The 23,366-nt window shown below is 43.2% G+C and overlaps 1 protein-coding gene across 2 annotated transcripts in view; it reads left to right on the top strand.

Annotated features, from left to right (window-relative positions):
• The window catches only part of LOC121577554 (RNA-binding motif, single-stranded-interacting protein 2), a 59,043-nt gene that overhangs the window by 27,905 nt on the left and 7,772 nt on the right, over positions 1 to 23,366 (top strand). For both annotated transcript variants that reach the window (XM_041891259.1, XM_041891258.1), the window contains exons 3-7: positions 4,653 to 4,711; positions 5,101 to 5,192; positions 11,124 to 11,281; positions 14,231 to 14,310; positions 16,219 to 16,328. In XM_041891259.1, coding sequence (XP_041747193.1) covers positions 4,653 to 4,711; positions 5,101 to 5,192; positions 11,124 to 11,281; positions 14,231 to 14,310; positions 16,219 to 16,328 — 499 coding nt within the window. The remainder of the gene's footprint in view (positions 1 to 4,652; positions 4,712 to 5,100; positions 5,193 to 11,123; positions 11,282 to 14,230; positions 14,311 to 16,218; positions 16,329 to 23,366) is intronic.

Below are 23,366 nucleotides of genomic sequence, written 5' to 3'. Positions count from 1 at the left end.
AGTTGTGCACTTGTTCACTACTTCCCACAAATCTTAAAGCATTGGATTGGTGGAGCCATGGGCTAGTGAGAGTTTCCACCATATTTCTTATACCAGTCATTTCCTGTCAAATCAGTGAAGGGAAGTGAACAATTGCACACTTTGGGAAGAAGGAGAGAGAATTGGTATGCAGACACAGCCTCTGTTAATAGGGTCCAGTTTTGATGCATTCTGATTATTGTTTGGATAAGTGAAGGAGTGTAGAGTGAGTGACCTAGAGAGGAGTATGAATTTTTAATTGCTATTTAAAACAGAAAACTCTGACTTAACAGGGTAAAGACTGGAGATTGACATCAAGTTGGAGAGGGAGGGGTGAGTTTGTGTAATATGTGTTGGAGAAGGGGAGGTGGGGAGGGGGATTCGCAGAAAAGTGAACCTTGGAGGGGAAATGCAATTGACTGGGAAAAGAATACCATGGCATGCTGGGTAAAGAATGCCACAGGCCTGTAAGTGGGTCAGAGTTGACAGCTAAGACATTCTACCCCATCCTCCCCTCCCTACTACACACACACACTTTACAACAATTGTTGAGGTAGGAGGAAGGTCAGAGAGTTACCGCCCCACAACCTTTGAACTGTTCAACAGGATGCATGACTTTGTTAATGACAACACAAACTATTACTCTCTCTCTCCATTACAAAAGAGGTCTCATCCCCACCAAAAAGTTGGTGGGTATTGAGTGTTTATGTATGGTTGTGGTCATATGGCTCAAGGTAGAAATTCCTCCCTATTCACAGATCTAAAATCAGATTACCTAACTTCCAATACTAACCAACAGTGTCAGAGTTTAGGGGCAACTTCATCCTACTCCATGTGTGGCCGCTAATGCTAACGGCCAGGCTTTAGGACCCAGAGGTGGAAAGAGAGAGCGGGAGCAGAGGACAGTGGAGAGAGAGAGAGGGGACAGGAAGGGGTGAGGGATCCGGTTACACTCCACCCCAGCGCTTTGTCAGGGCCAGCCAGTGGAACACCAGCCTCCCTCGCTGACTGCATTACACAGAGACAGTGGAGGGCAGGGCCTCTCTCTCTCTAGTAGAAGTCAGGATGGCCGAGCAGTCTAAGGCGCTGCGTTCAGTCTCCCCTGGAGGTGTGGGTTTGAATCCCACTTCTGACATCTATTTTATTTCACTATCCTATACCATTGTACTGTAAAGTTACACTGCATACTACTAAGCAATACTTTAACTTTCCTATTCTAGTGCTCTTTGTTTATATTGTAGCAAATCTGGGGGGGTAGCCCCGACCAGGATTCAAACCCGGGTCCAGTGACTGTCAAGCCAACACCTTAACTCTATTATGTTTTGCTCTATTTTTCTATACTATCAGTGATGGCTATACAGGACAGTCTGTGTCACATTAGGCTGTCAGTTCTTTAAAGTGCCACCATTTTGGTCGAATAGGCCTGTGTTCATAAATATTTGCTGTGTGACCTCAAATGTTTATTTGGTAGTACCAGTGTGCTTAGAAAAATATTCACCCAGATAATACATTGAACGGCAAAATTGTAGTCGTGCCTCTGGGTTTGGGAGCAAGCAAAGTTGTTACATTTGTGTGTTTGTTTCATGTCTGGTGAGCCCTGGCTGTTGTTACATTTGTATCATCATCATAGTGGCGTGCATCTTGAGCATGTTCATACGATACTTTTTATCATTTCACCTCTAACCTGTGAGAGTGAAGATGAAATTCAGCAACTCTTTGAGTACAGTAGAAGTTATTTGCTTCTGTATTGATAAAATGAGGGGCGCCACTTTGGTTTTATAAGTGGGGGGACATTAAAAAAAGTAATTAATTATCCAGTCAGATAAACACTTCAAACAGCCTACCCGACCGCTTGGAGGCGTCCGCATGGTACTAAAGCACACCATTGCCTCGTTTTGTATCACATTCCAATGATAAAACTGGGGGGGACAAAAATGCAATTTCAGAATGTGGGGGGGGGACATGTCCCCCATCTCCAGTGAAAGTTGCACCCCTTGTTAAAAGTAAATACTAATGTGTTAGTCTTCAGCTGGATTTTACAGTGAAAAATGACAGAGGCTTTTATATGTTTCAAAATTACGTACTGCTTGCCTATTGGTCGGATTTTTGCAACTAATTTACCAATTACATGTTTTGCCTTGTACTTGCATTCTGATTGGTCCCTGAACTGGTTTTGACTAGATAGAGTAGGCCTACAGCTTATGTCAAAATGTACTTTTCGTGGCAGGTTAGGAGAATTAGGTTAAGGTAAGGAAAATGGTTAGGGTTAGCTAAAATAAATTTGACAAAAATCTACTTTTGACGTCAATTTGATATAATAATAATATGCCATTTAGCAGACGCTTTTATCCAAAGCGACTTACAGTCATGCGTGCATACATTTTTGTGTATGGTTGGTCCCGGGGATCGAACCCACTACCCTGGCGTTACAAGCACCGTGCTCTACCAGCTGAGCTACAGACATGACCCTCTGAACCCATTGGATGCCTCCTTCAATTTACTAACTGTAATTTTAAAACCCTGATGAAACATGGTCGAAGGGCATTTTTACTTTTAACTAAAGAAGCTTTTTTTTATCAACTTCCACTGTCCTCCAGGAGTTGCTGAATTTCCTCTTAACTTCAGTTTGCTCCTCAATTCATGCACCGTGGTCGGAGAGCGAGGTAGCAGCCGTGTCCACTTCCTTTTGCACTTTACCTGTGAGAACCATGAGCACGGGCAAGTCTGATTAAGCTGATTAACAACTTGAAGGCTGCTAACTGTTTGATAAAAAACAACCTTGTCCAGTCATGTTAGCTAGCTGGATAACAACAACCTGGTAACTTGACCAGTATGAGTATGGTTTAAGATGGCACTGGAAGAAAGGAAAGGGTCTCCTGGATAGCTACTAGAAGAGATGTGCTTCGAAGGTAGGATTCATATAGGGCCTTCGTTTTTTTATGGTGCTCCTAAATACTATTTGATGCTCCTAACTTTTTTAGGTGGGGCTTAGCCCTTTCAATCAGGCCATTGATGGACAAGGTTTCTGTCCATTTAGGGGGCCCTTTTTGGCTCAGGAGCATCCCCAGAGACAAAGATTCTGTATAGCCTATGTAACTGTTATAGGCTTAAAACAATAAAATAGTGTGTTTTATTGTCTCATACGCCAGATAGGTGTAGATTTACAGGGTCAGCAATAGTAATACGGCAACCCTGGAGCAAATATGGTAAGGGCCTTGATCAAGGGTACATCGACAGATTCTTTACCTTGTCGGCTCAGTATCCGAACCAGCAACATTTTGGTTATTGGCCCAACGCTCTAACTTATTAGGTTTTGCTCTGTTTTTCTTTACTGTCAGTGATTGGAATGGCTATACGGGACAGTGCATGACACATTAGGCAGTATGTGCTACATTTATAGAGTAAATTAATTACTAACTACTATAACAAACAGTATTTTACACTGAACAGGAGAAGTTGCCTTAGTGTTTCTTTGTAGCTTTTTTCATAAAGGTGAGGTGGAGTGAAAAACTTAATTTAAAAGAGAACAGACACTGTGTGGGTGTGTTGAAGGTGTATGTTTACCCACATGAAGAAATACTACAGTTACATTTTAGCAGACGATCTTATCCAGAGCAACTTACAGTTAGTGAGTGCATATATTTTCATACTGGCCCCCCGTGGGAAACGAACCCACAACCCTGGCGTTGCAAGCGCCATGCTCTACCAACTGAGCTACAGGGGACTAAGTTTACTGTAGAATACTCCAGTACTTACTATAGAATTCTATAGTAAACTGTAGTATACTGTAGAATACTATACTACACACTATAGTATCCCCCTGTAGTACTTACTATATAATTTTGTAGTATACTGTAGAATACTATAGTAAATACTACAGGAATGTCTGCAAAAACACTACAGTTTTTTAACTATAGTAAACACTACAGTATTTAATTTGTAATAATCCTCCAATATTTCTCCAGTAGGTTTTGTCAAGGAGAAAGCCTCCACTTCTATGTCAAAGATAATGAAACAAAAACACTGTAGTAAATACTACAGTAATGTCCGCAAAAACTCTACAGTAGATGCTACAGTATAGTACAGTCCACAAAAAACACTAGTGAATACTATAGTATTTTCTCATGTGGGTAAGTGTGTGTGTGTGCACGTGTGTGTGTGTGTGAGAGGCCAGTGTAGGAGTATTTTGAGGAATCAGAGCGGACAGGCAGGGATAAAGACAAGCCCAGAACAGATAGTTTTTGGCCCTGGGGCTCTGTCTCCTGTCAGCTGAAAACAACACCACAGAACACAGTTACTGTACGACCCCTCCATCACCTCTACACCCCACAGACAGACAGACAAAGAGAAGGAGGGAGGGAAGGAGCAGACGAGTGTATCTGCGCCAGTGGAGATCACATTAAAGAGGCACAAACACCTGTAACCACAGCCTAAGGTGTGTGTGTGTGTGTGTGTGTGTGTGTGTGTATGTGTGTGTGTGTGTGTGTGTGTGTGTGTGTGTGTGCACATGCATAATTACCCAGCATTAGGAAGTGTTTGTGTCTAAATGTTAGGGAGCTTACTCAAAATGTCCGATAGTCACCTCTTCCTCATATGGTCTGATGATGTCATGTTTTTGTGTTTTTGTTTTGAAGGTATGGGAAGATTGTTTCCACCAAGGCCATCTTGGACAAAACCACCAACAAGTGCAAAGGTGAGAGTTCAGCAGGTTGTTTGGTTCATGACACAGATGCCACTTACATTTAACCTAGAAAGATAGTGTTAGTGTCTAGTGTTGTGTTGTTGACTGTGTCTCCTTAAACAAGCTCATGGACTTATGGACTCAAACTCGATCACAAATGTATTCTACAATATTAGATGGTATTAGGCTATATGATATAATATTAAAGTATTAGTCTGGTTACAGGTCTACTAATATACTGTATAAATCTATGAAGCCACATCCACTAAACTTTAGTCATTTTACAGAATGTCTTTAGTTAATCTAACAACCATTTTGAATTCCAATCTTACTTATCAATCATGAAAATGATGTACAAATTCATTAACTTTAAGTAAAATGTGTGTATATGTGTTGTGTAGGCTATGGCTTTGTGGACTTTGACAGTCCGACAGCGGCCCAGAAAGCAGTGACCGCCCTGAAGTCCAGTGGTGCCCAGGCTCAGATGGCCAAGGTAAGACACGCACTGATTTACATCAACTCCACACACACACTTTATATATTCACAGTCACACATGATCTATTATAAACTCCTTTTTCTTTTATGAGTTCAATCACTACTTCAATGTGACTCCTTACTTCCTCACTTTCCTTATTTCATTGCCAAACCCATATGAAAAAATACTGTTGTATACTATGGAATAAATCATATAGTATTCACTGTAGTGTTTTTGCAGACTTTACTGTAGTATTCACTGTAGTGTATTTACTGTAGTATACTGTAGTATTTACAGTGAGCTATAGTATAAATACTGTAGTAGAAGAAAACTTGTATATACTATAGTAATTAATGTACTGTTTTGCGGATTGTAGTATACCGTAGTATTTACTGTAGTGTTTTTGCGGACATTACTGTAGTATTTACTATAGTGTTTTTGTTTTATTATCTGTGACATAGAAGTGGATGCTTTCTCCTTCAGGAAACCTACTGGAGCAATACTAAAAGAGCAAATTTTCCATAACCTGTAGGTAGGACTGGGGTCTGAATGGATAGTTCAGCGGTTCTGCTCTTTTCAATAATCTGTAGGGAACACAATATATGATCTATACTTTGCATGTAGGTTTTTCACTTATGGGTGGCACAAATTGCAATATAGGGTAGTGGGCAGTGTATATGCAAATTAAATACTTTAGTATTTACTATAGTTTAAAAAGGGTCGTGTTTTTGCGGACTGTAGTGTTTTTGCGGACATAACTGTAGTATTGACTACAGTGTTTTTTTGCGGATAATACTGTAGTATTTACTATAGTATTCTACAGTATACTACAACATTGTATAGTAAGTACTACACATGATCGAGAGATACTACAGTGTGTAGTATAGTATTCTATAGTAAACTACAGTTTACTATATAATTCTTAGTAAGTACTGTAGAATTCTATAGTAAACTGTAGTATTTTTTTATGTGGGAATGTTCAGAGAACCTGAACTTTCTAAGAATTTATTTGATTTGATGGTGAATAGACAGTTAGTCCAGCCAAGTTGGCATCTACAGTGGGGGAAAAAAGTATTTAGTCAGCCACCAATTGTGCAAGTTCTCCCACTTAAAAAGATGAGAGAGGCCTGTAATTTTCATCATAGGTACACGTCAACTATGACAGACAAAATGAGATTTTTTTTTCCAGAAAATCACATTGTAGGATTTTTAATGAATTTATTTGCAAATTATGGTGGAAAATAAGTAGTTGGTCAATAACAAATTTTCTCAATACTTTGTTATATACCCTTTGTTGGCAATGACACAGGTCAAACATTTTCTGTAAGTCTTCACAAGGTTTTCACACACTGTTGCTGGTATTTTGGCCCATTCCTCCATGCAGATCTCCTCTAGAGCAATGATGTTTTGGGGCTGTCGCTGGGCAACACGGACTTTCAACTCCCTCCAAAGATTGTCTATGGTGTTGAGATCTGGAGACTGGCTAGGCCACTCCAGGACCTTGAAATGCTTCTTACAAAGCCACTCATTCGTTGCCCGGGCGGTGTGTTTGGGATCATTGTCATGCTGAAAGACCCAGCCACGTTTCATCTTCAATGCCCTTGCTAATGGAAGGAGGTTTTCACTCAAAATTTCACGATACATGGCCCCATTCATTCTTTCCTTTACACGGATCAGTCGTCCTGGTCCCTTTGCAGAAAAACAGCCCCAAAGCATGATGTTTCCACCCCCATGCTTCACAGTAGGTATGGTGTTCTTTGGATGCAACTCAGCATTTGAGTTGAGTTTTTACCAAAATGTTCTATTTTGGTTTCATCTGACCATATGACATTCTCCCAATCCTCTTCTGGATCATCCAAATGCACTCTAGCAAACTTCAGATGGGCCTGGACATGTACTGGCTTAAGCAGTGGGACACGTCTGGCACTGCAGGATTTGAGTCCCTGGTGGCGTAGTGTGTTACTGATGGTAGGCTTTGTTACTTTGGTCCCAGCTCTCTGCAGGTCATTCACTAGGTCCCCCCGTGTGGTTCTGGGATTTTTGCTCACCGTTCTTGTGATAATTTTGACCCCACGGGGTGAGATCTTGCGTGGAGCCCCAGATCGAGGGAGATTATCAGTGGTCTTGTATGTCTTCCATTTCCTAATAATTGCTCCCACAGTTGATTTCTTCAAACCAAGCTGCTTACCTATTGCAGATTCAGTCTTCCCAGCCTGGTGCAGGTCTACAATTTTGTTTCTGGTGTCCTTTGACAGCTCTTTGGTCTTGGCCATAGTGGAGTTTGGAGTGTGACTGTTTGAGGTTGTGGACAGGTGTATTTTATACTGATAACAAGTTCAAACAGGTGCCATTAATACAGGTAACGAGTGGAGGACAGAGGAGCCTCTTAAAGAAGAAGTTACAGGTCTGTGAGAGCCAGAAATCTTGCTTGTTTGTAGGTGACCAAATACTTATTTTCCACCATAATTTGCAAATAAATTCATTAAAAATCCTACAATGTGATTTTCTGGAGAAAAAAAATCTCAATTTGTCTGTCATAGTTGACGTGTACCTATGATGAAAATTACAGACCTCTCATCTTTTTAAGTGGGAGAACTTGCACAATTGGTGGCTGACTAAATACTTTTTTTCCCCATTGAACCACAAAAAGCATAGACGGTGTTCATGCAAACGCACTCCCTCCAACATTCCCAGTGGTATCAAAGGTGAGCTCTTATACTGTACAGTATGTTGTTATGGCCTGAATGGTGATAAGTGTCCTCTTGGCACCATCTCAAGATCTTTATTAACTGGCAGTTGGCTGGCAGGGAGAGAGGGAGGGTGAAGAGGTCACAGCATTCGAGGAGAACAGGAAGGCTATCAGATGGAACTGGTTGTTTCTCCTCCTCTTCCCACTCTTTCCTCTTCCTCTCCTCTTCACCTCTATTCTCACATCTCCCCTGCCCTTTTTCACCCATCCCTCCCTCCCTCTTTCCCTCCTCCTTTGTGTGGCTGGCTATATGTGTGTCCTGCTAAGCGGCCCCTGCTGTGGGCCTTGTCCTGAGCTCTTTGTGTGGGTGTTTGCAGTCAAAGGGGCTGTTGTGAGCCCATTAAGCTGATCCCTCTGTGCCTCTCAGGCTCCCCATTGAGAGGGCCCCGGGAAGGGTGCCACTGCACCCGCTGTCAATGGGACGGGGACAATGAGCTGGCCTGTGCCTGCCTGGGTTTGTATCTGAGCCTGGGGGCGACACTATAGGGCTACAATCACTCCACCCCAGCCCTGCAACAGGGTCCAAGTCACTTCACTACTACAGAGTGAAGATGGACCAGCACAGGAATTAATACACTCACTTCAGAATTAAGACAGACGAGCGATGCAACTGAATATCAGGGTCCACCAAATCACTCCTCCTGCTACCCAGATATTGTATCCAAACACTCACTGTAATAGAATTTAGAACACAAGAGCCTAACTTACATAAACAGTATAACTGAGGAGTTGGTAGTGGCCAAAACAGAGGAGAGTGCCCTATAAGAAGTCAATTTGGGCCTGTGAGCTACAGTGAGCTACTCTGCATCATAGCCTGGCCTTCTGACCTGGGCTTAGGGGTCGTTAGGTTACCCAGGTATAACTCAGTCTCTGATTAAAAGGCTAGGAGAAAACCACAGATACTGACACTGGTGACCACCCCGATTTTTGCATCTCTGATTTAAACAGTGTCTGTCTAAATCTGAAATCAGACACTAAAATCGAATATTTTGGCATTAGTCAGGTTCTTTCCTTGTACTGTCACTGAATGTGGGTCATGTTGTTTTCATGTTTCCAGTGTGTTGGTTCTTTAACAGTGTGGGCCATGCTGAGCGTTATAATAACTCCCAGCCAGTCAGTCATCTCTACAGAGGAGTGTCTATGGGGCTGGCTATGGGGCTGCCAATGGGGCTGTCTATGGGGCTGTCTATGGGGCTGTCTATGGGGCTGGCTATGGGGCTGTTTATAGGGCTGGCTTTGGGCTTTCTATGGGGCTGTTTATGGGGCTGCTATGGGGCTGTTTATGGGGCTGGCTATGGGCTTTCTATGGGGCTGGCTATGGGGCTGGCTATGGGGCTGGCTATGGGCTTGGTGGGGAGGGACAGGGAAACAATGGAAAGTGTTATAAATCAACAGCTCTTTACTTTACTAGAGAGCCTTCCTTTCTGCGTACAGATGTCAGCTTACACTCACCACCTGCCTGACACACACACACACACCAGCGTGTCGCCGTAGATGCACACTGAGCAAGACTCCGGGGTTGTGTGTCACCAGGGGAGAGAGAGAGAGAAAAAAGAGAGGGAGAGTTGGATAAAAAGAGCGAAAGAGCGATGAAGAGATTACATTTCATTTGTGGTGTGCTTGGGTGTTGTCCAGACATCATTTGAATATCAGCATCAGAGGAACCTTTTAAGAGATGTTGGCCCCGCATGCAGAACAGGATTAGATAGATCAGTCAGTCTTATCTATGTGACTGATCACAGTGCCACTGAGTTGTGTAACAAGGAAGTGTCTCCTTAACCACCAATGTGGTTTAAATCCCAGAAATTGAACTTTCCCTCACATTGAATCCTGGTTAATTTAAAGAGCTTTCTATCTCGTGGGAGGCCAGGCCAATCACTGCGAGACAATGAGAAGTGTTTCAGGATGCTGTGTGTTGACACGCTTCAGTACCATAAATCCACCCAGGAATTCCTCATTGTCAGATCAACAGAGTGACAAGCATGGTACAACACCCAGCTCAACTCCTGCTGAACTCCCTGTGCAAACTGAGGATGCGTCCCAAATGCACCCTATTCCCTATGTAGCGCAATACTTTTGACCTCAAACTGAAGCTTCAGGAGGCAGCTACCTGTGTTCTTCGGCTCTCCTGTCTGTTTGACTCAGGTTCAAGCCGACTCTTTGCTTATGGATCAACAGAGATAAGTGTGGAATTACTGGTCTGTTGATGGAACCTATATTTTGGCTCGGTTTCTGTCCTAATGGAGGGAGATGGAAATGGAGGGAACAGCGGGATGTATTGTAGTCATATGGGGTGGTGTCAGTTGTGTGGGTGGTGTTTTTGACTGGTGGTGATGAGGTGTATGTGGAACTGGAATTTAGACTTGACTGAAATGCTAGCTTTAAACACTATATCTAAACCTAAGCTCATATCCTCTCAATTACTCCCTGGGGCATGAACCCGGTAACCTGATATTCACTATAACATTTCATAACAAGTTGTTGTTTCCTCGTGCTCTCTCAAATGTTGCATAAAACGTTTGTGAGAGGGAAAGAGAGACTGTGGGAATGACTGTATCAGGAGAGAGAGAGAGACTATTGCATGAGACAGAGAAAAAAGACTGTGTACAGTCAGACACTTTTGTAGTTCCTCCCTCTCTCCTCTCTCCCACTGTACCCCCCTCTATTTTCTTTGCTCTTCCATTCTCCTCATTCCCCCTTGTCTCTCCCACACCCTATAGTTTTCTCCTTTACCTCCCTCAGTTACAGCAGATTGTCTGATAGAAGCACAACTCCTATGGACCCGGTTGCTAAGCTCCTGTTGTTGTGCGAACTCTTAACTTCACGCCTGGTTTCACTTTTGAGCCCTGGAATCAGAATCGTCTCGCATTCCTCTTTTATTCATTCTTCTGGTCTGGGCTCTTTTTCAGTCTTTCCACATTTCCACATACTTTTCCTCCATTAAAATGCTTACATTTTCTAGTAGTTGTATGTGTTTTTAAGAGGTGAAAAGTGCTCTTGTACTCACAAAAGCACTCACATACAACCCACATTCAGTCATAAACCACTGACAATACTAATTTGTTATATCGTATATCTTTCATAACCATGACGTCACAAATATATCTAACAGAATTTAAACAGTGAATGTAAAACCTCTTTGTTTGTGATTACACACTGTGAGTCTGATTTACCCTGTCTGTGTGTTTTCCTTATGCAGCAACAGGAGCAGGATCCCACCAACCTGTACATTTCCAACCTGCCTGTGTCCATGGACGAGCAGGAGCTGGAGAGCATGCTCAAGTCCTTCGGCCAGGTCATCTCCACACGCATCCTCCGCGATGCCAACGGGACCAGCCGTGGCGTTGGCTTCGCCAGGTACACACTACATGCTACACTAGCAGCATCTTTAGCAACATGCTACATGCTACACCTGCAGCTAAAACTACATGCTACAATAGTAGCAGTGGTGTAGTAGAGGGTATACGCAGGTATATGGCCTATACCCACTTTTTTTTCATTGGGCATTGCGTATACTCACTTCTTAATCCCCAGGATGCGTATCAAAGTAGTGGAGTGGAGGTATATGTTATATCAGTTAATAAGGCCTATGGAACAGATCAGAATGTTTAGCTTAACATTTTGATAAACTATTATTTCTTCACATTTTAAGCACAGCAATGTGCACACGGCATTATGCCTACAGTACGCGCAAATGTTCCAAAACAGGAATGTTCCAAAATGCAATTTGTGGGAAAAATATGTTCTAAAATGCGCACCGCACATGCGAGCTGTTTCATGGACAGAGATAGGAATATCTGTTAGAAAATTTGGAAGATAGGAGATCTAAATATGCAACAACTATTATGGGTTGCTAATATGACTAGGATAATGCCTTTGCCTGCTAGACAAGGCCTAACCGTCTTCTGGTAGATAGAAAGGTTTTCCCAAAAACCTTCTCAATTAAATGTTAACTAGCTACAAAGTAGCCCACCTGGCAGAATTATATGATTATTAGCATCAATCCAGTTGCCATTTGTTGTACAAACTCCATCTCATATGAGCTACAGAAACACCGCCAACCAAACAACAGTGCTAGATGCCTGCACACTTGAATTAAAGGGTAACTACACTAAAAAATCTAAATTTCTTAGATTTTTCCCAGACCTCAAAAGTGGTCTCCTGATGTGGTTAAAGCATTGTTGTGGAATTTTGTTGTTTTTCTATAAAACAAACTGTGAATTTATCTAGGCTACCATCCAATTGGCGAAAGATTTTCATGCGAATATTCGAAAATCTGCATAATAAAAACAACATGTGAATTTTCCCACCTGAGATGTGTTTCCATCAAAATGACTTGCGGGTAAAAGGCTGTGTGCACATAAACATTTATTTTGCGGTTCAATTCCGATCATGTACCGAATAATTCATCGTAACTTATTTCATCTGTAGCCTAATAAACTGCATGCTTTCCCGAGTCGAAATGGGAGGACCACACAACATGTAATCGCGTGACTCCAAGTTTACTTCAATATGATAGTTGTTATATAAATATTGGCTCATAAAAGCGTGTCCACCACCTTTTCTCGCATAATTAATTTTATTGACACAAAACGACACACATTGTCTAGCGTACTTTGTTTTTGTTGACATTTGGGAAGTTTACCGACAAATTTGTGGTTTCCATCAGGCCTTTACTCATATAAAAAGGTTGGATGGAGACGTGGTTATTGAGAGCGAAAAATAATAATAATGTAAAATCAGAAACCTGTGAATTTCTGACTCAGTTGACAGGCTCATTTATCTATTTCAATAGTAGGCCTAATATTAGCCTACTTGCACAGTACAGGTTTTTTGGCAAATAAGAGTATACCCACTTCTCCAGGCACCACTACACCACTGATTATCAGTCATAGGTTGGGGAGAGTGGGCTAAGTTGAACCAAAGGGGTAAGTTTAGCCACCCTTGTATCTAGGAAAGCATACTGAAAATTTATAATTTGACCAAATATTTTGGAAGAGGTCATTATTTCATGGAGTCTATGAAAGAAGAAACCACATGGAACAAGCTCCCCCACAACGCCAGGACAGCGGCGTCACTGACCACCTTCCGGAGACACTTGAAACCCTACCTCTTTAAGGAATACCTGGAATAGTCTAACAGTAATCCTTCAACAACCCCCCCCCATAAAAAAAAAGTGGTTGTCCCACTGGCTATCCTAAGTTGAATGCACTAATTTGTAAATCGCTCTGGATAAGAGCATCTGCTAAATGACTTAAATGTAAATGTAAAAAAGTGGTAAGCAAGTTAAGTCCAAAAAACTGATTTTCACCAAGTCAAATGCATTTATTGTGTTAGAGGTTTTATGATGCTTGTATCTAAACCAAAGTAGATCGTTTTAAGATTGTTCTATACATCAGTTGGGGTCTCTATAAGCTTCAATATGAGGTCCTAAACAGAATTAAAGTGCATCCTTGTAGCCAAGGCTATAAATTAGCATTTTTCATTGGTAACACTGTTGCTCCCAACTTTAAAAAGTTAGGAGCAGCACATGAAATTTAGGAGCACCAGAAAATGAGATTTTTTGTATTGATTGAGATACAACCTACATTGGGCTTATATGAATACTAGCTACTTTTGAATTACATGTTGTGCACTAGAAACTAATATGTACACTGTAAAGACATTCATTTATTATAAAAGCTAAAATGTTGATACGAATACCTGTTATTGAAATTATAAAGTCGTTTGTGGTATATTAGGTTTCTACATTTTGTAAAAGCACAATTTTCCTAAGGAGATGCATTACATTGACAATTGTACACTGTCTCTTTAAAAATGTCAGGCTTGTGATGTTGACATGTAAGAGATCTCTCATTCATTCATTACTATGATCATTGATCTCCTGAAGAAGCTAACCATCACACTACCATCGCCATGCTTGACCGTTGGTATGAGGTTCTTACTGTGGAATGCAGTGTTTGGTTTTCGCCAAGCATAATGGGACCCATGTCATCCAAAAAGTTATACTTTTGACTCATCTGTCCATAGAACATTGTTCCAAGAGTCTTGATGATCATCCAGGTGCTTCCGGGTGCTTTTTGGCAAACTTGAGTCAACTTTTTGGACGACATGGGTCCTAATGTTCCTAATGTTTTGTACACTCAGTGTATTTGTTAGAAATAATACTATATTTCTCCTGACGGAGTGATGCTGAATGTTTAAAAAAAATCAACTTACCCAACTCTTCCCTACATGCTATATCAGCAACAACAGGGGTCACACTAGGGTCTCTCTAATGCACTTGAATGTTTGACTGTGTTTCAGGATGGAGTCCACAGAAAGGTGTGAAGCCATTATTCAAAATTTTAATGGCAAATTCATTAAGACTCCACCGGGAGTTCCAGGTGAGCAGATCTCTCTACCTGTCTCATCTATGTGTTCTCCACCAAGCCCAGATGTTATGATACCACCTCAGTCATTCACTTCAGATGGCAAATCAAGAGCTGTGTCCAGAAACAATCGCTATCCCCTACCCCCTTCAAATGTGTGGAGATCTGAGAGGATTGGACAGGTATAAGCAATATGGCACAACTTCAATCTAGCCTACACTGTAAAAAAAATCTAGTTGTTTAAACTAAATATTATTAAGTAACTGGTTCCACTGTCTTTTTTAAGTTTACTAAACTTTTCTGTCAAAATGTTACCTGAATTTAACATTTTTAGTTGGCCCAAACTTAGTTCCAACATGAGAAAACATAGGCAAAAATTATGTCAACTTAAAATGTGTTTGATCAATTTGTCTCGTCTGTTCATTCAACTATAAATTATTATTTTGGAATTTTACCCCCCAAAATGGATGTGGACCTAGTTACACACAGGCAGTGCTTATAACATACAATGTTTTCAACTTACATTTCTGATACACGTTGACACAAAGTCTTTTGTTTTAGGTAAGATGCCAAAAATGATCATTTCTAGTTCAATGAACATACGGTACAAGACAAATTAAGCAAACACATCAGTTTAAGTTGACATCATTTTTGCCTACGTTTTCTCATGTTTGGGCCAACTAAAAGTGTTATGTTCAGGTAACACTTAGACAGAAAAGTTTAGCAAAGGAAAAAAAGGCTGTGGAACCAGTTACTTAATAACAGTTAGTTTACATTTCTAGATTTGTGGGTGTTTCAGAGGTAAAGGTGGAGCTAACACCATATTGCTTAAACCTATCAAATCCTCTCATATCTCCACACGTATCTAGAGGTTAGTAGTCTCAGAAACCCAGACCACTAGGTCTGGGGAGGATGTCTGATTCTCTTGGACATTTCGAAAGAGGAAAAACATTTGTTCCGGCGAATGTTCTCTTCAGACAGACAACTCTCCCAACAAATCACGAGTTTGGGTAGGTGGGGCTTCAAATGCGGGCAGGAATTGTGCTCATGTTTAGCTAGGGAAAAGTCTAAGTGGGATCCTTACATCACCCCATTGAAGTTGACATTTTTAAACGGTTAAAGGGTTAGGTTGTGATTGTGGTTAAGGTAACTTTAAGCATCAGTTGTCAGAGCAGCTTACCGACCACTGCACCTGTACACATCCCCATATTGTTATTTATTTTTCTAATTTGCATCCCCATATCTCTATTTGCACATCATCTTCTGCACATCTATCATTCCAGTGTTAATACTAAATTGTAATTATTTTGCACTATGGCCTATTTATTGCCTTAGCTCCATAACTTACTACATTTGCACACACTGTATGTAGATTTTCTATTGTGTTATTGACTGCACGTTTTGTTTATCCCAAATGTAACTCTGTGTTGTTGTTGTTTTTATCGCACTGCTTTGCTTTATCTTGGCCAGGTCGCAGTTGTAAATGAGAACTTGTCCTCAACTGGCTTACCTGGTTAAATAAAGGTGGGAAATAAAAGTTAGAGTTAGGGTTGGGGTTAAGGTTAGGGTTTAGGGTATGGACGTACCAATGATCCCACTTAGCATCTGCCATTTCGCTAGGGCAACAAGCGGATACGGCAGTGACATCACCGGTGACGCATGTCCCATTTCCGACACCTCCTCTCTGTCCCAACTGATGCCGGAACTTCTAAAGACATGTAAACTGGAGCATTGGTACATTGTTGGAGGCAGCCCATCTGTCTAGAGAGACTAAGAGGCTAGGGGCTGGGGGTTTTGTCTGAACAGGACCTTGGTCTCTGATCCCAGGCTCCTGGCATTACTCCTCAACTCTTCCTGTGGATTGTTATTCCTAGCCTCCCATGGAATTGACCCTCTGATTTCGTCTGTTTCTCTCTCCCACAGTGCCCCCGGAACCATTATTGTGCAAGTTTGCAGACGGGGGACAGAAAAAGAGGCAGAACCAGGGGAAGTACATTCAGAATGGCAGGCCCTGGGCCAGGGATGGAGAGATGGTGAGGGGATTGATTACACGGGTGGAGGATTTCATTTATTTCTTTTTTGGAGTTCGAGACTGCATGTTAGTTCCAAAAAAACTTTAAACAAGAGGTCATTGTCAAAGCAAGATAGAGCTGGAATCTGATCTCACAGAGATATGGATTGTGTGTCTAACCCTAAACATTCTTAAAGGGGCAGTGCAGTTAAAAACATTGTTTAATGATATTTCCACACTACAAGGTCAAAATAACACTCTGAAATTGTGAAAATGATAATGCCCTTTTTGTGTAAGAGCTGTTTGAAAAAAATTCCTGAAATTTCAACCTGTTCAGGTGGGATGGAAATTTTGGCTCACATCATGACGTTGCAATGTGATCTGATTATAATATACCAATGACTGTCCATCTGGGTAAGGGGGTGGGCTCTAGACCATCCTATCAGCGAATCAGCGCTGACCAGCTGGCAAGTGTCGTTACTGCCATTTTCAACCTATCCCAGACCCGGTCTGTAATACAAACTGGGATAGTCCCCGTGCCCAAGAACGCCAAATCAAATCAAATCAAATTTTATTTGTCACATACACGTGTTTAGCAGATGTTATAGCGGGTGTAGCTAAATGCTTGTGCTTCTAGCTCCGACAGTGCTGTAATATCTAACAAGTAATATCAATTTCACAACATAAACCCAATACACACAAAACTAGTGAGGAATGGGATTTAAGAATATATACATATATGGACAAGTAATGACAGAGCGGCCTAGACTAAGATACAGTAGAATGTTATAGAATAGAATACAGTATATACAAATGAGATGAGTAGTGTAAACATTATTAAAGTGACTAGTGTTCCATTTCTTAAAGTGGCCAGTGATTTCAATAGGCAGCAGCAGCCTCTAATGTGCTAGTGATGGCTATTTAACAGGCTGATGGCCTTGAGATAGAAGCTGTTTTTCATTCTCTCTGTCCCAGCTTTGATGCACCTGTACTGACCTCGCCTTCTGGATGATAGCGGGGTGAACAGGCAGTGGCTCGGGTGGTTGATGTCCTTGATTATCATTTTGGCCTTCCTGTGACATCGGGTACTATAGGTGTCCTGGAGGGCGGTTAGTTTGCCCTCTGTAATGCGTTCGGCAGACCGCACCACCCTCTGGAGAGCCCTGCGGTTGTGGGCGGTGCAGTTGCCGTACCAGGCGGTGATACAGCCCGACAGGATGCTCTCAATTGTGCATCTGTAAAAGTTTGTGAGGGTTTTAGGTGCTAAGCCGAATTTCTTCAGCCTCCTGAGGTTGAAGAGGCTCTGTTGCGCCTTCTTCACCACACTGTCTGCGTGGGTGGACCATTTCAGTTTGTCAGTGATGTGTACGCCAAGGAACTTGAAGCTTTCCACCTTCTCCACTGCGGTCCCGTCGATGTGGATAGGGGGGTGCACCCTCTGCTGTTTGCTGAAGTCCACGATCATCTCCTTTGTTTTGTTGATGTTGAGTGAGAGGTTATTTTCCTGGCACCACACTCCCAGAGCCCTCACCTCCTCCCTGTAGGTGGTCTCGTCATTGTTGGTAATCAAGCCTACTACTGTTGTGTCATCTGCAAACTTGATGATTGAGTTGGAGGCGTGCTTGGCCACGCAGTCATGGGTGAACAGGGAGTACAGGAGGGGGCTGAGCACGCACCCTTGTGGGGCCCCAGTGTTGAGGATGAGCGAAGTGGAGATGTTGTTTCCTACCTTCACCACCTGGGGGCGGCCCGTCAGGAAGTCCAGGACCCAGTTGCACAGGGCTGGGTTCAGACCCAGGGCCTCGAGCTTAATGATGAGCTTGGAGGGTACTATGGTGTTGAATGCTGAGCTATAGTCAATGAACAGCATTCTTACATAGGTATTCCTCTTGTCCAGATGGGATAGGGCAGTGTGCAGCGTGATGGCGATTGCATCGTCTGTGGATCTATTGGGGCGGTAAGCAAATTGAAGTGGGTCTATGGTGACAGGTAAGGTAGAGGTCATATAATCCTTGACTAGTCTCTCAAAGCACTTCATGATGACAGGTGAGTGCTACAGGGCGATAGTCATTTAGTTCAGTTACCTTTGCTTTCTTTGGTACAGGAACAATGGTGGCCATCTTGAAGCATGTGGGAATAGCCGACTGGGAAAGGGAGAGATTGAAAATGTCCATAAACACACCAGCCAGCTGGTCTGCGCATGCTCTGAGGACGCGGCTAGGGATGCCGTCTGGCCGGCAGCCTTGCGGGGGTTAACATGCTTAAATGTCTTAATCACGTCGGCCACAGAGAAGGAGAGGCCACAGTCTTTGGTAGTGGGCCTCATCAGTGGCACTGTGTTATCCTCAAAGCGGGCGAAGAAGGTGTTTAGCTTGTCTGGAAGCGAGACATCGGCGTCGGCGACGTGGCTTGTTTTCTTTTTGTAGTCCGTGATTGTCTGTAGACCCTGCCACATACGTCTCGTGTCTGAGCCGTTGAATTGCGACTCCACTTTGTCTCTATACTGATGTTTTTCCAGTTTAATTGCCTTGCTGAGTGAGTAGCTACACTGTTTGTATTCTGCCATATTCCCAGTCACCTTGCCATGGTTGAATGCGGTGATTCGCGCTTTCAGATTTGCACGTATGCTGCCGTCTATCCACGGTTTCTGGTTAGGGTAGGTTTTAATAGTCACAGTGGGGACAACATCACCTAAACACTTCCTGATAAACTCAGTCACCGTTTCAGTGTATACGTCTAAATTATTTTCAGAAGCTACCCGGAACATATCCCAGTCCGCATGATCAAAACAATCTTGAAGTGTGGATTCCGATTGGTCAGACCAGCGTTGAATAGTCCTTAGCACGGGTACTTCCTGTTTGAGTTTCTGCCTATAGGAAGGGAGAAGCAAAATGGAGTCGTGGTCAGATTTGCTGAAAGGAGGGCGGGGGAGGGCCTTATAACCATCACGGAAGTTCGAATAGCAATGGTCGAGGATTTTAGCAGCGCGAGTACAACAGTCGATATGTTGATAGAACTTCGGCAGCCTAGTCCTCAAATTTGCTTTGTTAAAATCCCCGGCTACAATAAATGCAGCATCAGGATATGTGGTTTCCAGTTTGCATAAGGTATCTTGGGAGATAATACCGTCGGCATTTGATTGTGAGATATTCAAGGTCCGAGTGCCTCTCCTCCGCCGGCGATGTTTTGGAGGTAGAGGCTGTTGATTGCGTGTGCTAGCGGGCCGGTGCGAGCAGATGGATCTTCGTGGTCGTCGCAATGGGAAGCCTGTTGAAACCACATCAGACGATTACGTCAGCAGACCAGTCATGATGGATCGGCGGGGCTCTGTGTTGACACTAGGAGGTCCCGTCCGGTTGACAGAGAGGTAGATAGCCGGGAGATGGGCCTGGCTCGAGGCTAGCTCAAGGCTAGCTGGTGCTAGCTTCGGGACAGTGGTGATTAGCCAACAACAACATCCATTCGGTTGCAGCTAGCTAGTTGCGATGATCCGGTGTTAAGGTCCAGTGATTCAGTGATTCCGGCAGAAAATCCGATATGTTCTGCGTCGATAGCGCGCTGTGCAGACTGTGCAGACTGGCCGATAATTGTCTAGGCTAGAGCTGGCTGGTAGGTAGTGCAGGCCACGGACAATGGTGAAAACCGCTAACGGTGGCTAATAGCAAGTAGCTAGTTTCAGCCGGAGGTTCTAGATAAAAAGGTATAAGTAATAATAGAATACGTTCCACATTGGCTGAGGCGGGTTGCAGGAAAGTATATTTAGTTGAAGGATGAAAAGTGACATTGAATGTGCAACCAGAGGAAAAAAACTCTAGACCACCTTTACTCCACACACAGAGACGCGTACAAAGCTCTCCCTCGCCCTCCATTTGGCAAATCTGACCATAACTCTATCCTCCTGATTCCTGCTTATAAGCAAAAACTAAAGTAGGTTGCACCAGTGACTCGGTTAATAAGGAAGTGGACAGAGGACGCAGATGCTAAGCTACAGGACTGTTTTGCTAGCACAGACTGGAATATGTTCCGGGATTCTTCCGATAGCATTGAGGAGTACACCACATCAGTCACTGGCTTCATCAATAAGTGCATCGATGACGTCGTCTCCACAGTGACTGTACGTACATACCCCAACCAGAAGCCATGGATTACAGGCAACATCCCCACTGAGCGAAAGGGTAGAGCTGCCGCTTTCAAGGAGCGGGACTCTAACCCGGACGCTTATAAGAAATCCTGCTATGCCCTCCGACGAACCATCAAACAGGCAATGAGTCAATACAGGACTAAGATTGAATCGTACTACACCGGCTCCGATGCTTGTCAGATGTGGCAGGGCTTGCAAACTATTACAGACTACAAAGGGAAGCACAGCCGCGGGCTGCCCAGTGACACAAGCCTACCAGACGAGCTAAATCACTCGCTTCGAGGCAAGCAACACTGAAGCATGCATGAGAGCATTAGCTGTTCCGGATGACTATGTGATCACGCTCTCCGTAGCCGATGTGAGTAAGACTTTTAAGCAGGTCAACATTCACAAGGTGGATTATCAGGACGTGGACTCCGAGCAGGCGCTGACCAACTGGCAAGTGTCTTCACTGACATTTTCAACATGTCCTGACTGAGTCTGTAATACCAACATGTTTCAAGCAGACCACCATAGTCCCTGTGCCCAAGAACACTAAGATAACCTGACTAAATGACTACCGACCCTTAGCACTCACGTATGTAGCCATGAAGTGCTTTGAAAGACTGGTCATGGCTCACATCCACACCATTATCCCAGAAACCCTAGACCCACTCAATTTGCATACCACCGCAACAGATCCACAGATGATGTAATCTCTATTGAACTCCACACTGCCCTTTCCCACCTGGACAAGAGGAACACCTACATGAGAATGCTATTCATTGACTACAGCTCAGCATTCAACACAATAGTGCCCTCAAAGCTCATCACTAAGCTAAGGACCCTGGGACTAAACACCTCCCTCTGCAACTGGATCCTGGACTTCCTGACGGGCCGCCCGAGGTGGTAAGGGTAGGTAACAACACATCTGCCACGCTGATCCTCAACACGGGGGCCCCTCAGGGGTGCGTGCTCAGTCCCCTCCTGTACTCCCTGTTCACCCATGACTACATGGCCAGGCCAGGCACAACACCAACACCATCATTAAGTTTGCCGACGACACAACAGTGGTAGCCTGATCACTGACAACGATGAGACAGCCTATAGGGAGGAGGTCAGAGACCTGGCCGTGTGGTGCCAGGAGAACAATCTCTTCCTCAACGTGATCAAGACAAAGGAGACGATTGGGGACTACAGGAAAAAAAAGAGGACTGAGCACACCCCCATTGTCATCGACGGGGCTGTAGTGGAACAGGTTGAGAGCTTCAAGTTCCTTGGTGTTCACATCACCAACAAACTATCATGGTCCAAACACACCAAGACAGTCATGAAGAGGGCACGACAAAGCCTATTCCCCCTCAGGAGACTGAAAAGATTTGGCAACGGGTACTGCATATGGCCCAGTACATCACTGTACCCCGTCTTTTACGCTGCTGCTACTCTGTTTATTATCTATGCATAGTCACTTTAACTCTACCCACATGTACATATTACCTCAATTACCTCGACTAACCGGTGCCCCCGCACATTGACTCCGTACCGGTACCCCCTGTATATAGCCTCCCTACTGTTATTTTATTTTACTGCTGCTCTTTAATTATTTGCTATTTCTATTTTTTTACTAATCTATTTATTAATTTTTTAACTGCATTGTTGGTTAAGGGCTTGTAAGTAAGCATTTCACTGTAAGGTCTATTCGGCGCATGTGGCAAATGACATTTGATTTGATTTGATTTGAAAGTGAAATGATGTTAGTAAATTTTTTTAAACAAATTATTTACAAATGAAAAGCTGAAATGTCTTGAGTCAATAAGTATTCAACCCCTTTGTTATGGCAAGCCTATATACACAACATTGCCAAAAGTATGTGGACACCCCTTCAAATTAGTGGATTCGGCTATTTTAGCCACACCCGTTGCTGACATTGGCAGTAGAATGGCTCGTACTGAAGAGCTCAGTGTAGATGCTCTACATATGCTCTAAAGAACCCGATGGTCACTCTGACAGAGCTCCAGAGATCCTCTGTGGAGATGGGAGAACCTTCCAGAAGGACAACTATCTCTGCAGCACTCCACCAATCAGGCCTTTATGGTAGAGTGGCCAGACGGAAGCCACTCCTCAGTAAAAGGCACATGACAGCCCGCTTGGATTTTGCCAAAAGGCACCTAAAGGACTCTCAGCCATGAGAAACAAGATTATCTGATCTGATGAAACCAAGATTGAATTTGCGCTGAATGCCAAGCGTCACGTCTGGAGGAAACCTGGCACCATCCCTACAGTGAAGCATGATGGTGGCAGCATCATGCTGTGGGAATGTTTTTCAGTGGCAGGGACTGGGAGACTAGTCAGGATCGAGGGAAAGATGAACGGAGTAAAGTACAGAGATCTCCTTGATGAAAACCTGCTCCAGAGCGCTAAGGACCTCAGACGGTTCACCTTCCAACAGGACAATGACCCTAAGCACACAGCCAAGACAACGCAGGAGAGGCTTTGGGACAAGTCTCTGAATGTCCTTGAGTGGCCCAGCCAGAGCCTGGACTTGAACCCGATCGAACATCTCTGGAGAGACCTGAAAATAGCTGTGCAGCGACGCTCCCCATCCAACCTGACAGAGCTTGAGAGGATCTACAGAGAAGAATGGGAGAACTCCCCAAATACAGGTGTGCCAAACTTGTAGTGTCATACCCAAGGAGACTCGAGGCTATAATCGCTGCCAAATGTGCTTCAACAAAGTACTGAGTAAAGGGTCTGAATACTAATAATAATGTGATATTTCCGTTTTTCATATTTAATACATTTGCAAAAATTATGGGGTATTGTGTGTAGATTGATGAGGAAAAAAACAATTTAATCATTTTTAGAATAAGGCTGTAATGTAACAAAATGTGGAAAAAGTCAAGGGGTCTGAATACTTTCTGAATGCACTATAGCTATCTC

The sequence above is a fragment of the Coregonus clupeaformis genome, unplaced genomic scaffold, assembly GCF_020615455.1.
Source record: "Coregonus clupeaformis isolate EN_2021a unplaced genomic scaffold, ASM2061545v1 scaf0005, whole genome shotgun sequence".
Lineage (NCBI taxonomy): Eukaryota > Metazoa > Chordata > Actinopteri > Salmoniformes > Salmonidae > Coregonus > Coregonus clupeaformis.
Note: the sequence above shows the minus strand (reverse complement) of the source record. Positions and strands in the feature narration are given on the sequence as shown.